At 41.1% G+C, this 17,929-nt stretch overlaps 1 protein-coding gene across 1 annotated transcript in view; it reads left to right on the forward strand.

The window, feature by feature from the left end:
* LOC124264229 (urea-proton symporter DUR3-like) overlaps nucleotides 1–17,929 on the forward strand; it is a 58,559-nt gene that overhangs the window by 8,915 nt on the left and 31,715 nt on the right. Inside the window, 1 exon segment of the mRNA XM_046698965.1 lies at nucleotides 7,690–7,886. Within this exon segment, the coding sequence (XP_046554921.1) occupies nucleotides 7,716–7,886 (171 nt within the window). The 5' untranslated portion in view covers nucleotides 7,690–7,715.

Genomic DNA, 17,929 nt, shown 5'->3' on the forward strand with positions numbered 1-17,929 from the left:
GGCACATATAAATTCGACCATAAACGCCAATCTTTAGTAGAACAATGAGGGTACCCCAGTGATTATTCTGGCATATAGTTCTTGTGCGGCATGTTGAAGCACTTTGCAACCTTTTAAGATTCAATCAGCCTCCTTACCTGTAACAAATTATGAGGCAAACACACAAGTGCAAGGAGACGGTTAGTGTCTATTTACAATAGCATCCCTACACACTGGTGTAGGCAGATCGATCACAGCCGGAGGGCTAGAGCACAATGACTGCAAGTCGTATGTATCACGACACTTAGTGTACTCCAGAGGAACCTTCGGGAGTCTGCTTGAGAATTGTGCAAATGTCTCTCGGAGAGGTTTCGAGGTCCCCGTTTCATCAAATCCCTCCGTACTTATTCAGAACTTCGAACATAAACATTTAACTGAACACTCTGTGTGTGTGTGTGTGTGTGTGTGACCTCACCACCTGATGAAGGAGCAAGCATACACACCGAAACGTCGTGTTATTCACAATAGAGAAGTTGACATCCATAACTCTTGCTTTTCTTATGCATTCCTTTCCTAAATGCCCTTCAAAGATCTAACACATTACAATAGCAAATACAAGGATTTATATCATTCGCGTCAATGTTGTGATTGTTTCATACACGATACACAGGAATAAATCACTACCCAGATGATATACTGTCATCCTCCTTTATAAACATGCATTCTTAATCAATCATGAGTCCTTTCCCGATTTTCTATATTGTTACACAACGTCCATTCCCACATGGTTCTGTAATCAGCCTGGAATCAACAGATGTACCTGTATTAGTAGACTAAGGCTTAGTCTCTGAATATATATAATTTTTATAGTAACAAACAAGCCCATTTATATTGTAAAGGAGCCCTAGGGAGACCAGAGATTCAGACCTGAGGAAATCTAGACTTGCTTTATTTAGGGCTTTAGCACTGCAGAAAGGGCTTGGCAGTAGGGAAATTAATGTGATTCAGGGACTGTGAGACAGACTACTGTATTAGCTGTACAACTCAGCGCTCAACCCACAAGACACCATGATCCATCACGCAGACATCAAATTATTCATAACATGTCGGCCTGTGCATATTTGATTCCGATTCACGTTTCTCAGTCTTTCACAAAACACAGCCATTAATCAATGTTTCATTTCCTCAGTATCAGCAGCTATCTGAACGGAGGTGGGAGTGCTTTCAATCATATGCAAATGACGTAATCCTTCATTGCACGATTGGCTAGGGTAATCCTGAGTAACAGAAGGTACACCTTCCGATGTGATATAACGTCTATTGTGAAGTGTTCTCTCTCTCTCTCTCTCTCTCTCTCTCTCACATGTCTCTCTCTACACACAAATGTACCATCATTAGATGTACACTCTCTCACATAATAATGTGTACCATCATTAGGTGTACACTCTGTCACACACAAATGTGTACCATCATTAGGTGTACACTCTCTCAAACACAAATGTGTACCATCATTAGGTGTACACTCTCTCACACACAAATGTGTACCATCATTAGGTGTATCATTAGGTGTACCATCATTAGGTGTACACTCTCTCAAACACAAATGTGTACCATCAACACACACAAATGTGTACCATCATTAGGTGTACACTCTCTCACACACAAATGTGTACCATCATTAGGTGTACACTCTCTCAAACACAAATGTGTACCATCATTAGGTGTACACTCTCTCACACTCTCGTACCATCATTAGGTGTACACTCTCACACACAAATGTGTACCATCATTAGGTGTACACTCTCTCACACACAAATGTGTACCATCATTAGGTGTACACTCTCTCACACACAAATGTGTACCATCATTAGGTGTACACTCTCTCACACACAAATGTGTACCATCATTAGGTGTACACTCTCTCACACACAAATGTGTACCATCATTAGGTGTACTCTCTCACACAAATGTGTACCATCATTAGGTGTACACTCTCTCAAACACACAAATGTGTACCATCATTAGGTGTACACTCTCTCTCACACACAAATGTGTACCATCATTAGGTGTACACTCTCTCACACACAAATGTGTACCATCATTAGGTGTACACAAATGTGTCTCTCACACACAAATGTGTACCATCATTAGGTGTACACTCTCTCACACACAAATGTGTACCATCATTAGGTGTACACTCTCTCACACAAATGTGTACCATCATTAGGTGTACACTCTCTCACACACAAATGTGTACCATCATTAGGTGTACACTCTCTCACACACAAATGTGTACCATCATTAGGTGTACACTCTCTCACACACAAATGTGTACCATCATTAGGTGTACACTCTCTCTCACACACAAATGTGTAATGTGTACCATCATTAGGTGTACACTCTCACACACAAATGTGTACCATCATTAGGTGTACACTCTCTCACACACAAATGTGTACCATCATTAGGTGTACACTCTCTCACACACACAATGTGTGTACCATCATTAGGTGTACTCTCTCACCATCAATGTGTACCATCATTAGGTGTACACTCTCTCACACACAAATGTGTACCATCATTAGGTGTACACTCTCTCACACACAAATGTGTACCATCATTAGGTGTACACTCTCTCACACACAAATGTGTACCATCATTAGGTGTACACTCTCACACACAAATGTGTACCATCATTAGGTGTACACTCTCTCACACACAAATGTGTACCATCATTAGGTGTACACTCTCTCACACACAAATGTGTACCATCATTAGGTGTACACTCTCTCACACACAAATGTGTACCATCATTAGGTGTACACTCTCTCACACACAAATGTGTACATTAGGTCATTAGGTGTACCATCATTAGGTGTACACTCTCTCACACACAAATGTGTACCATCATTAGGTGTACACTCTCTCACACACAAATGTGTTCCATGATTAGGTGTACACTCTCTCACACACAAATGTGTACCATGATTAGGTGTAAACTCTCTCTATGGAGAGGTCTATGGACCTCCAATCTTGTTTTTCTCCACTGTCGCTCAGCTATTCGGCGTTGCTGTTTAGCTTTGAGAACATTTTCACAATACCAGGGAGACGATTTATGTTGGTTCCGTTTCTTCACAACAACAGGAGCGTGTTTGTTGAAAAGATTAGAAAGGGTTTCGTTATATGATTGAGTAAGATCCTCTAGCTCATCGGGAGGCGTTTGGACAAGTGAAGAGTTCATCAAGTCTTCTCTAAATAGTTCTGAATTTATATTTTTCAGATTCCGACATTTCACCTCAACTCGTTGAGGCGGTTGGCTAGTCAGAGACATTCTGAAGACAATAAAGAAATGGTCAGACATTTGTCTGTCTTCTACCATCACTTCAGTTACGACATCACAAGGACTTCTTGACGCTACCCAGTCAATAGTATGTCCATTTCTATGAGTAGGGACATTCACATGTTGAACTAGATTATGGCTATCAAGCAGCTTGAGATACCTCTTCACCTCAGGATTGTCACTGTTCTCATGATGAACATTAAAATCACCTAGAATGAGAAGATTCTTCTGTAAGTTTTTATCCAGAAGTAGGGCTAAGTCCTGATGATATGCCTCAAAAGCACCTTGTATTAAATACGAAACATATGTATATCTGTTTAATCTAGCAAGACTAATTTGGGCTACGTCTTACAGACACTAAAATGTATTTGTCAGAAAACCTGCCATACGATGTATCTTCTTTAGGTTTGTCATAAATACTCTCCAAAATATCTAAAGTCCGCGTCAAAGTATAACTAGTCTCGATTATCGGAGGAAACATATTCCATTTGGGGTAAAAGGAAGAAAATATATTATATGAACTGAGATGAGACCAGCTGTTTGGGAAAAGGTCATTCTCGTACGGGTAGTACCGGACACTCGATGTAAAGGATGAAACACGACTCCGAGGTTTGGGTAGCAAATGTAAACCAGCGGAGGAGGGGTTTTCCCAACTCCAAGGGTTTACATTTGCTACCTAAACCGAGGAGGAGTGTTTTATCCAACTTATGCAAGTGCTCTAGGAATCCGTGGGAACATGTCTGTATCTGTACGTAAGAAACAGTCTAGTCTCACAGAATCCTACAATGAGAAAGACCGTTGTAGTTGACAGCCGTCCTTCCTTTTATACTCATTACACTCTATAATTATGGCCTAACGGAAGAGCTATGACTCGTGTATAATCTGATAAACATGATGATCATTTCAAATTGCAATACATAATAATTCCATTAAAATAAATGAAAAACGAAACAAAATGAATGTCAATTCATTAATTTATATATGTTATTGTCTGTACAAGAGAACACAGCTTACAATAACATTAAATGTCATGGTACGATAACTATTACCAAAACGCAATAAGCAAGAGTATGAGTGAGTGAGCGAGCTGGCACGATGTAAACCTCTCTCAGAATTATCAAGCCCTATAACGTCGAGGGGTATTTTTCTAATTATACTCCCCTCCTAGAACGGCCAAGGTATGATTTAAAATTCTAACTTCAACCCTTTTATGACGGATATTCTATAAAATTGAATTCCATTCCAATCGCGGCGGGGGACCCACTTATATCAGGATGTGTCAGTATAATGCAGGTGTGTTCCAGTTATGTCAGGATGCGTCAGTTTAATGCAGGTGTGTTCCAGTTATGTCAGGATGTGTCAGTATAATTTAGGAGTGATGCAGACCTAGACAATATTCAAGCTTCGTCTCAACACAGACCAGCGGGTGGTAGATGCCAGACTGCTACCCGCCATGTTATCGTCGTATGAGAGTCCCACTGGGCCATCATTATCCACCATAATGAATAATAATAATCGCCTAATGAGACACACCGCTTGAGCACCGACGTACACCAGTCATAGAGAGATGGAAATAAGCCTTATGCCGAATGAGGAAGGTCTTGTTCCACGCATATCAACAGGAATATCATTATGAATATTGATTCTCATCTCAATTATTTACAAATGGCAATCGGTCTGATAGAGACAGGCTCTTCTTTCCTCCTGATGTCCTTCTGAAGTTATTAATATAATCAGTTACACGTGATTAACACAATATAATCAGTTACACGTGATTAACACAATATAAAGACAACCTGGTTCCCGGGGTCTGCTGCGCTACGCTTCGACACTGGTCCCGGCAATGAAAAAAGTCTAACCACCCGTTCTCCGATTTTTCTAAAGTAATTACATGGTGTGTCGCTAAGTAGTGACGAACGCTATTGGCTGCCATTCGGTAGTCATTGCCGGGGTCAGTGTTGAACATTCCAGTATGCTAAAGTATGGTTGCCTGTTTGGACCAATTTAAACCAATACATGTATTCAGCTTAATAATGCTCGTGTATACACAATCTACTCATTTACAACAGTCAGTTTAATGTTATCCTATCCTTGGGATACAGACGTATTGTTTTGTGGAATGCATGAAAATTGAATACCAGGCAATGTACCACAGTCAGTTTGGTATAATCCAACCAATCGAAAGCAGTCGTACTTGTTCTAGGAGCATACACCAGTGTTTAATACAAGGGAATACACAACACGTATTTGTATGGACAATGTTAGTCATGTGACCTAAGATGAACCACAACGTTGTAATGGGTGTCAAGATGTCGTGACGATGACGTTCAAAGCAAGAACACGATCGACAGACAGAAAGACAGACAGACAATTTATTTAAGTTCTAAACACCTGTAGTGTATGAACAAATTAAGAATTAAATCATATTTATACTTGAATACAAAGGTGAACAAGATTACACAGTGCCTTTCAGAAAGTGTCCAAAACTCAACACTTTGGGATTCGAACCTTCACTGACAGAGTGAGGCAGGTAATCCACCCAAACAGGGTTGACTTTGTACTGTGAGTGTAATATGTTCCAATGTTTAGCTTACTTCGTTTTAATAGTGGGCTTGTTATGGTAATGCAGATATTTACATTAAACAAAATCTGTGGAGGTCAATATACCAACCACGTTCAAGACTGAACACGTCGGTCGACAGCTCCACGTTTCCACTGATATACACCATTCACGTATGAGACAAGCAGTACACAACACAATACAATAGAGATGTATGTCAGACGTATTTGAGATTTGTGTAATATGTGTGTGAGATGTATGTGAGATGTGTGTGAGATGTATGTGAGATGTGTGTGAGATGTATGTGAGATGTGTGTAATATGTGTGTGAGATGTGTGTGAGATGTGTGTGATATGTATGTGAGATGTGTGTGAGATGTATGTGAGAGGTGTGTGAGATGTATGTGAAATGTATGTGAGATGTATGTCAGATGTATGTGAGGTATGTGAGATGTGTGTGAGATGTGTGTGAGATATGTGTGAGTGTGTGTCAGACGTATTTGAGATGTGTGCGAGGTGTATGTGAGATTATGTTTGTTGTATGTGAGATGTGTGTGAGGTGTATGTGAGATGTGTGTGAGATGTGTGTCAGACATATTTGAGACATATATGTTAGATTTATGTGATATGTATGTGAGATGTGTGTGAGATGTGTGTAAGTTGTATGTGAGATGTATGTGAGATGTGTGTAAGATGTATGTGAGATGTATGTGAGATATGTGTGAGATATGTGTGAGATGTGTGACAGGTGTATGTGAGATGTGTGTGAGATATGTGTCAGGTGTATTTGAGATGTATGTGATATGTGTGTCAGACGTATTTGAGACGTGAGAGAGATGTATGTGAGATGTGTGTAAGTTGTATGTGAGATGTATGCGAGATGTGTGTAAGAAGTATGTGAGATGTGTCAGAGATCTAGATGTATGTGAGATGTGTGTAAGATGTGTGACAGGTGTATGTGAGATGTATGTGAGATGTGTGACAGGTGTATGTGAGATGTATGTGAGAGTGTGACAGGTGTATGTGAGATGTGTGTCAGATGTGTGACAGGTGTATGTGAGATGTATGTGAGATGTGTGACAGGTGTATGTGAGATGTATGTGAGAGTGTGACAGGTGTATGTGAGATGTGTGTGAGATGTGTGACAGGTGTATGTGAGATGTGTGACAGGTGTATGTGAGATGTATGTGAGATGTGAGACAGGTGTATGTGAGATGTGTGTGAGATGTATGTGGGATGTATGTGAGATGTGTGTGAGATATATGTGAAATGTGTTAGAGATCTAGATGTATGTGAGATGTGTGTAAGATGTATGTGAGATGTGTGTGAGATGTGTGTCAGGTGTATGTGAGATGTGTGTGAGATGTGTGACAGGTGTATGTGAGATGTGTGTGAGATGTGTGACAGGTGTATGTGAGATGTATGTGAGATGTGTGACAGGTGTATGTGAGATGTGTGTGAGATGTGTGACAGGTGTATGTGAGATGTATGTGAGATGTGTGACAGGTGTATGTGAGATGTATGTGAGATGAGTGACAGGTGTATGTGAGATGTGTGACAGGTGTATGTGAGATGTATGTGAGATGTGTGACAGGTGTATGTGAGATGTGTGACAGATGTGTGACAGGTGTATGTGAGATGTGTGTGAGATGTGTGACAGGTGTATGTGAGATGTGTGTGAGATGTGTGACAGGTGTATGTGAGATGTTTGACAGGTGTATGCGCAATGTGTGTAATAGGTGTGACAGGTGTTTATGAGAGGTATCACTAACATCTTAAATCAATGCCTGTCGTACATGCGACTGTTCCAGGTGCTGGGAGAAGTAGTAAGATCATCATGGACTGTGAAGCGATACACAAGGCGAGTTTGAACCAGACCCGCACCATGGGTATCCAGCCCACCATCCAGATGTGGCAGGCACTCCTGGCTATACTCGGTACCGGCTTCTTCGCTGCCCTCATGGCGAGTCTGTTCGGCCTCATCAGGAAACACATTTACAACGACGTGGTAAGACTTTAAGTCTGTCATCTCATCAAACCAATGTTAACTCACATTTACTTAGCAGAATTCTGTTTGTATTCAGGTTCTGAAATGGACCCTTTGTTTGTTGTGAGCACGGGGACTTGCAGCGGAAATATTGCATCAAGGTATAAACTGGCGGGACAACACACCAAGCTCGTTCCGTGACGAATTCAGGAGTGAGTGGGTGAGTGGGTGAGTGGGTGAGTGGGTGAGTGGGTGAGTGGGTGAGTGGGTGAGTGGGTGAGTGAGTGAGTGAGTGAGTGAGTGAGTGAGTGAGTGAGTGAGTGAGTGAGTGAGTGAGTGAGTGAGTGAGTGAGTGAGTGAGTGAGTGAGTGAGTGAGCGAGCTTAGTTATATCCGACCAGTATCACGGCGGGGGACTCTGAAAATGGACTTTACTCATGTGGGGAATCGAACCCGGATTTTCAGCGTGCTTTAACCACTCGGCTATCCCACCGCCCCTACTCTGTGTAAATACCCCTATAACACTACACACACATATGAATCAAGTACATAGATAACAAAGCCAATAGATACCAGAATAACATAGATCACAAAACCGAAGTCGTACTTGGAGAGCTTTGTCTTCACAAGCAGTAAAATTCGTGATTTGTCGCGTCCGAGCCAAAATGTCCGCTCAGAATTTATATCGCTGACTTACCGAATTTCTTGATTATTGCATGTGTACACTAAAGACACCAATCAAAGCACGGTGATCGATGGCACCTGTCAGAGCTCTAATCGCCATTCTTTGGTTGTCTGAGATTTAATGACTCAGATGGTCAGGTTCGTGTTTCGGTTGATAGTCCGGATGGAGTGTTTTATAGACCTATTTACAGACAGCCGTAACACAGCATTTATATGCTGTGTAGCATTCAACATTTAACACAAGAAAAACATATCTTATTTAACATATTTAGTAGCTCTCAGGGCAACAGGAAGGCTCCCAGAGTCCTTCATGGTTAATGTTTCCGGTTCCGGTATGGTGGGTCCAATCCGTCACATCCGGCGGTGTCATGGAAATACTATGTATTGTTCAGGATGATGGCCTCCGCACGCACATGCCGTGAATCTGTTTAGAAAAAACCAGCTCACACCCATGTTGGCTGAAAGGGTACTGGGAGACTCGGACAACTCTATGCTGTACGATGTTGGGCGAAGTAAGACAACTCCATATAATGCGATCGCAGCCCTGTTACTGAGTGGTAAAATGTTAGTATTAATAAGGCACCACCTAATTCAAAATCCAATTCCGAAATATATGGCAATTATGGAACCCTAACCTGTCAGAAGTTGAAATTCAGGTATCTGATCGGTGGCCCGAGGAGGCAGTAGTGATTCCTGACTTGACAACAGCTGTTTGTCAGAGTATACTGGGAAAATCCCATTCATGGACTCGGCTGGGTGTTGAAACGCCATTACCTTTGTTGAAATGAACGTTTTGAGACTTGTTCGGATAGCTCCAATATATGGGTGACAACGTGGTAGCGATGGAGGTGTCAGCATCATTTCTTGTTTAGTAGTAGTGCCTATCATGCAGGTGTCAGCTTCATTTCTTGTTTAGTAGTAGTGCCTCTCATGCAGGTGTCAGCTTCATTTCTTGTTTAGTGGTAGTGCCTCTCATGCAGGTGTCAGCTTCATTTCTTGTTTAGTGGTAGTGCCTCTCATACAGGTGTCAGCTTCATTTCTTGTTTAGTGGTAGTACCTCTCATGCAGGTGTCAGCTTCACGTCTTGTTTAGTGGTAGTGCCTCTCATGCAGGTGTCAGCTTCATTTCTTGTTTAGTGGTAGTGCCTCTCATGTAGGTGTCAGCTTCACGTCTTGTTTAGTGGTAGTGCCTCTCATGCAGGTGTCAGCTTCATTTCTTGTTTAGTGGTAGTGCCTCTCATACAGGTGTCAGCTTCATTTTTTGTTTAGTGGTAGTGCCTCTCATGTAGGTGTCAGCTTCATTTCTTGTTTAGTGGTAGTGCCTCTCATGTAGGTGTCAGCTTCATTTTTTGTTTAGTGGTAGTGCCTCTCATATAGGTGTCAGCTTCATTTCTTGTTTAGTGGTAGTGCCTCTCATGCAGGTGTCAGCATCACGTCTTGTTTAGTGGTAGTGCCTCTCATGCAGGTGTCAGCTTCACGTCTTGTTTAGTGGTAGTGCCTCTCATGCAGGTGTCAGCTTCATTTCTTGTTTAGTGGTAGTGCCTCTCATGCAGGTGTCAGCTTCATTTCTTGTTTAGTGGTAGTGCCTCTCATGCAGGTGTCAGCTTCATTTCTTGTTTAGTGGTAGTGCCTCTCATGCAGGTGTCAGCTTCAGGTCTTGTTTAGTGGTAGTGCCTCTCATACAGGTGTCAGCTTCACGTCTTGTTTAGTGGTAGTGCCTCTCATGCAGGTGTCAGCTTCACGTCTTGTTTAGTGGTAGTGCCTCTCATACAGGTGTCAGCTTCATTTCTGCAGGTGCTTAGTCAGCTTCATTTCTTGTTTAGTGGTAGTGCCTCTCATGTAGGTGTCAGCTTCACGTCTTGTTTAGTGGTAGTTGTTTAGTGGTAGTGCCTCTCATGCAGGTGTCAGCTTCATTTCTTGTTTAGTGGTAGTGCCTCTCATGTAGGTGTCAGCTTCATTTCTTGTTTAGTGGTAGTGCCTCTCATGCAGGTGTCAGCTTCATTTCTTGTTTAGTGGTAGTGCCTCTCATGTACTTTGCGCCGCCACCGCGAAGTACTAGAATTTGTGCTTTAAGGAAATGTAATCCCAAATATAACATATGTTACATTTGACCACTTTCTAAACGGCATTGTGTAATCATGCTTTGGAACTATTCATAAAAATAAACTACTCTTAATTAAGCTTTGTCAGCAAGTTGTATTTTTCATGAATTCTTTACCCACAGAAGGAAACATGAGGTAACTAGTATGTAGGTTGTGGCAGTAGCCCCTGGAGCGATTTACTAGGAATACTTTCCATGATCAATCGCGGGATGTGTTATCAATACTGGCAGTAAAAGGTTCCGTTCATCCGTACCATCTTGGTAAAAAACAAATAACCGCAAACAAAGAACGATTTTGAAACAGATGGAGTGTTTGATGAGCTGTCTGCCATCTATCTGTGACGCCTGTGATGCCCTGCTGTGACGGGTCTGCAGGGACAGTACATGTGTTAAACTGCCAGCGATCGATGATCACCTCAGGGTTCAGAATTGAGAACGTGGAGGAATATACTTTTGAGGGTAACGTTCACACCAACGTCATGTCATCCGTCAGCGGCAGGATGAAGCCAGGGCCTACCTGGAAAGAGAGTTGATCTCATTTTCTGTGACCAGAGTGTCAGATATTGTCTTCACCCTGCCAGGCATGCAGACAGCAAATTTGCTTTTCCCAGTTGAAACACTTCAACGGTTTACTCTGTGTTTGTATTTCCTAGGTCCCAGGTGTTCGTAACTCGGGGATGCATGCAGTGACTGCGACGCACTTGTTAGGGCTAACAAAGGCAAAGATGTTTGTGCATGTGATCATCATGCGTGACCCTGAAAACCCTTGACAATCAAAATAGTTCATATGTTCCATAGTACCAATATCTTACTATATACCATAGCATGAAACTTATCCAAACCTTCAGTTAACTTACTATCTAGACATAATTATGATATGAATACAAATGGCTATATACATTTTTAAAAATCCAAGGTGGTGGGATACTTTTTTCATGTGTATATACCAGGTCAGCTCATACACTTCCCTTCCTGGAACGATGTGGGAATATATACAGAGCTACTCTTGGAAGTACAGCTAGTAGACCTGACGATAGTCGACATCTAATTAGTCAGATCTGAACAAACACGTTGACGTAGTCAAAACATTTTGATAAACACCTAAAATTGCAAGTTCGGAAATATGACAAAGTAGCTGAATCGATACACGTTTTGTAGCTGTCCATCTTTTCTTGCCATGATTATAGATTCAGGCGAGACAGGATCTGACACGGTCTGCCATATCGGGCTGAAGAAGACAGCTAACTGTAATTCTGTAACTACTTTGTTTGTTTTCATATGTGATCAATGTGTGTCATTAAGACATTGGAAATGCAGGTGTGTGATTTTGCCTTACACGAGAACAATGACTCATCCATTGTGCCCTAATGATGCTACTTACCAACCGTCTCAATACATTATTCCAAAACACGTCTTTTCACAATTATCTTTCGTTGGAACTATGACAGTTTGGTTTCCACCGTAACCACTAAACTGGCGCAGCAGCAGCTGAGTAAAACGTATCACGAAATAAACAGAATATTGAGTATACTAGACAGGTACATAGCACACATAAATATACAAGACAGGTGTATAGCACACATGAATGCACTAGACAGGTGTATAGCACACGTAGATATACTAAACACGTGTAGGACACACATGAGTATACTAGACAGGTACATAGCACACATGAATGCACTAGACAGGTGTATAGCACACGTAGATATACTAAACACGTGTAGGACACACATGAGTATACTAGACAGGTACATAGCACACATGAATATACTAGACAGGTGTATAGCACACATGAGTATACTAGACAGGTGTATAGCACACATGAGTATACTAGACAGGTACATAGCACACATGAATATACTAAACAGGTGTATAGCACACATGGATATACTAGACAGGTGTATAGCACACATGAATATATTAGACAGGTACATAGCACACATGAGTATACTAGATAGGTGTATAGCACACATGAGTATACTAGACAGGTGTATAGCACACATGAATATACTAGACAGGTGTATAGCACACATGAATATACTAGACAGGTACATAACACACATGAATATACTAAACTGGTGTATAGCACACATGAATATACTAGACAAGTCTATGACGCATATGAGTTTACCAGACAGTTTTATAGCACAGATGAATATACTAGACAAGTTAGTGACAAAGATGAATATACTAGCCAAGTTAGTGGCAAACATGAATATACTAGACATGCAAATGGCACCCAAGGTGGTAGTAGACGGCAATACTGCTCCAACAACCGACATGCCCCACAGCTATTTGTTTGCACTGAATCAACAGCAAACATGACAAACAGCCCTTTTGACTGCACTGAATCAAAAACCAACTTGACCGAATACCATTTTGATTGTATTACGTTGAAACCAACTTGACTCCCAAATCAATTCCACTACACTGCATCAAGAAACAGCTAGATCCACGATCATGTTGAATCTTTATAATGTTAATGTTTCCGTGAATAGATACTTGTAACAATACACAGTTGTATAAATTTCGTTTATTACCGAATCCTCTTAGGGAAATATTATATCTTAACCATGTTTAACTTTACAAGGAAGTGATTATTATTCAAACATCAAACAATTTTAGCTATTGATCAGATTGGTGGGGACATCGATGTCTACCTCATCCGACATAACTCACTGCACATGCTACACAACATGATCATTTTCATTACGGTTCATGAACACTCGGTTAATCCTCTGCTACAGAACCCGGGACTCAGACAACAGGTGCCGTGGAGGAGTGCCTAATACACGTCGATTGATACTTACTAAACCATAACACTTGGTCTACTTTATTGCTTTGTATGATTCATTGACAAGAAGGCTCTTTGTATTGGATTTGATTTAATGCTCTGGCCGTCATAATCTAGAACGCCAACTGCGCTATTCATTATCGTGAGAATGCGCAGCTGCCTGCTGATTTGATATCATGTAAGCTTATATTTTGTAGCAAGAACGGTATGTGATATAAGAGCGTATTATCCTACCTATGTGACTACATCTCATGCTGGTCACATCAACGGTATATGATATAAGAGCGTATTATCCTACCTATGTGACTACATCTCATGGTGGTCACATCAACGATATGTGATATAAGAGTGTATTATCCTACCTATGTGACTACATCACATGCTGGTCTCATCAACGGTATGTGATATAAGAGTGTATTATCCTACCTATGTGACTACATCACATGCTGTCACATCAACGGTATGTGATATAAGAGTGTATTATCCTACCTATGTGACTACATCACATGCTGGTCACATCAACGGTATGTGATATAAGAGTGTATTATCCTACCTGTGTGACTACATCTCATGCTGGTCACACCAACGGTATGTGATATAAGAGTGTATTATCCTACCTATGTGACTACATCTCATGCTGGTCACATCAAGAACGGTATGTGATATAAGAGTGTATTATCCTACCTATGTGACTACATCACATCCTACCTGCGTGGACTATCATCTCATGCTGGTCACATCAAGAACGGTATGTGATATAAGAGTGTATTATCCTACCTATGTGACTACATCTCATGCTGGTCACATCAACGGTATGTGATATAAGAGTGTATTATCCTACCTATGTGACTACATCACATGCTGGTCACATTAACGGTATGTGATGTAAGAGTGTATTATCCTACCTATGTGACTACATCACATGCTGGTCACATCAACGTTATGTGATATAAGAGTGTATTATCCTATGTGATATAAGTGTGACTATCCTATGTGACTACATCCATGCTGGTCACATCAACGGTATGTGATATAAGAGTGTATTATCCTACCTATGTGACTACATCACATGCTGGTCACATTAACGGTATGTGATGTAGGAGTGTATTATCCTACCTATGTGACTACATCACATGCTGGTCACATCAACGGTATGTGATATAAGAGTGTATTATCCTACCTGTGTGACTACATCACATCACATGCTGGTCACATCAACGGTATGTGATATAGAGTGTATTATCCTACCTATGTGACTACATCACATGCTGGTCACATTAACGGTATGTGATGTAAGAGTGTATTATCCTACCTATGTGACTACATCACATGCTGGTCACATCAACGGTATGTGATATAAGAGTGTATTATCCTACCTATGTGACTACATCACATGCTGGTCACATCAACGTTATGTGATATAAGAGTGTATTATCCTACCTGTGTGACTACATCCCATGCTGGTCACATCAACGGTATGTGATATAAGAGTGTATTATCCTACCTATGTGACTACATCCCATGCTGGTCACATCAACGGTATGTGATATAAGAGTGTATTATCCTACCTGTGTGACTACATCCGATGCTGGTCACATCAACGGTATGTGATATAAGAGTGTATTATCCTACCTGTGTGATCATGCTGGTCACACCAACGGTATGTGATATAAGAGTGTCCTATCCTACCTATGTGACTACATCTCATGCTGGTCACATCAAGAACGGTATGTGATATAAGAGTGTATTATCCTACCTATGTGACTACATCACATGCTGGTCACATCAAGAACGGTATGTGATATAAGACGGTATGTGTATTATCCTACCTATGTGACTACATCTCATGCTGGTCACATCAACGGTATGTGATATAAGAGTGTATTATCCTACCTACATGTGACTACATTAACATGCTGGTCCATGTGACTACAACGGTCACATCAATGTGATGTGATATAAGTGTATTATCCTACCTATGTGACTACATCTCATGCTGGTCACATCAACGGTAAGATGTATTATCCGGTACCTGTGTATTATCCTACATATGTGACTACATCACATGCTGGTCACATCAACGGTATGTGATATAAGAGTGTATTATCCTACCTATGTGACTACATCTCATGCTGGTCACATCAACGGTATGTGATATAAGAGTGTATTATCCTACCCATGTGCATGGTGCTGGTCACATCAACGGTATGTGATATAAGAGTGTATTATCCTACCTACCTACATGTGACTACATCACATGCTGGTCACATCATGCGGTATCAACGGATGTGAAGAGAGTGTATTATCCTACCTATGTGACTACATCACATGCTGGTCACATCAACGGTATGTGATATAAGGGTGTATTATCCTACCTGTGTGACTACATCACATGCTGTTCATCGTTATCTCCCGCTTGTGACATTTGACTGTTTATATAAATGTTTATATACATAAGCAATTAAATATCAGGATTATCTATGGTGAATTCGAGACAAATATTGAGTTTCAATCGACCAACTCCCGACTGCATTTCCGTGACTTGAAAACCGTGGCAACGTACAATTCCCAGTAAGGATTGCGTGTTCTGAAGGTAGTCGTGTAAAAAGAATATTTATGAAGTATATTTCCTAGCCCGAATTGTACATGCATGTCAGACCGCCTCCGTGGTGTAGTGGTTAGAGCGTCCGCCAGGAGCGCGGGAGGTCGCGGGTTCGATCCCCGACCTCGTCATACCAAAAGACGTTAAAATATGGTACTTGTTGGTCCCTGCCTGGCGCTCGGCATTAATGGGTACAACAAGGACTGGTCTGCTCGGAGTCAGTATAATGTGTCTGAGTGGGGTATTCATGCTTCACTGCGGCATGGTACCTCTGTGGGCTAGCACTATAAAACCAGCTTCAGCAGCCGCACCTACACATACACACGCATGCACGTCGTCATATGAGCGAAATATTCTCAAGCACGACGTTAAAGCCAATTTCACCTCACATGCTGGTCATATTTGGCCCATTAGTCTCTTTCCTACTAATGTAGCACTAGCATTAAGATCGTCTGAGATTGGCTTGTGGAGCAGTTGACGTAAGGCCGCCATTACTGTAGGCAGCTCGTATCTTCTGACAGCTCAAGTTGAGCATGTTTGGTGATTAACGTCACTCACAGCAATGTTCCAACCACATAACGCCTGAAAGTTGAAATATTGATTGTCATGAATGTCATGAAACTTCAAATGTTGACACGGGCAACATGAATGTCATGAAACCTATTGTTGATTACAAAGGTGACATGAATTGTATTGCATTTTCACTTCGTGATTTTAAAACTATCACTTGTTTTGTCTTGTAAACTGAAGGGAAGGTGTAGACAGAGTTCCATCTGCCCACCCTGACATCACTTGTTTTGTCTTGTACACTGGAGGTGTAGGGACAGTTCAATGTGCTCACCTTGACATTGTATTACCTTCGTGTGCTATCCAGCTGCAGGCCCGCTGTGGCCACAACTTAGATTACCCCGTAATATCTGTATGACCCCACTACGATATAAAGGCGATCGATCGCCAGGTGGTTTGTTTAAACACATAAGATGTAATGCTCGTAATTGTGAAATATTGGATTGATTGATAATTTCAATATTATATTGAATTATTGTATTCGAGTTCGCAGACTAATATACACTTGTTCGAGCTATCTTTGTATCTATATGTATCGAATGCCTTGTTATAGCTGTATGTGACCAACGTTTGCCTAGATGAATATAAAAAACTACTGTCTACTTTAGCGATCTGTGACAACTGTCCACCTTCGTGTAACGATCTGTGACAACTGTCCGCCATCGTGTAACGATCCGTGACTACTGTCTACCTTCGTGTAACGATCCGTGACTACTGTCTACCTTCGTGTAACGATCTGTGACAACTGTTCAACTTCATGTAACGATCTGTGACAACTGTCTACCTTCGTGTAACGATCCGTGACTACTGTCTACCGTGATACTATCTCCTAATTAGAACTTACTATATCCTAATTATGACTTAGCTATCTCCTAATTAGGACATAGCTATTTCCTAATTAGGTGATACTATCTCCCTAATTAGGACTTAAGGATCTTATAAATATATATGAAAAAGTCAACCAGTAGTCATTCACTTCTTCTGTTTGGGTTTAGCATCTTGGATGAAGTCATTGATGAAAGCATATACATTTGTTTCATGTTGGGCATGAAGTATTCAGAAATTGTGTCTTGTTTGGCCCATGTAAATGACATCATTATCAGCATGAAGACTTTGAAAAGGAAATCAAAACGACTGAAACAGTGTAGGCGAAGACATACTAGTGAAAGAGGTTGAAGAGGTAGAAGAACCAGTGATTACACAGTGCCATTTAGAAAGTGATCAGATGTAACCTATGTTATATTTGGGATTACACTTTCTTAGTAAAGTACAAATTCTAGTTCTTTTTGTTGGGTTTCGAACCCACACCCTCAGACTC

Source organism: Haliotis rubra, unplaced genomic scaffold (assembly GCF_003918875.1).
Source record: "Haliotis rubra isolate DU_JTF1 unplaced genomic scaffold, ASM391887v1 Scf915, whole genome shotgun sequence".
Taxonomy (NCBI): domain Eukaryota; kingdom Metazoa; phylum Mollusca; class Gastropoda; order Lepetellida; family Haliotidae; genus Haliotis; species Haliotis rubra.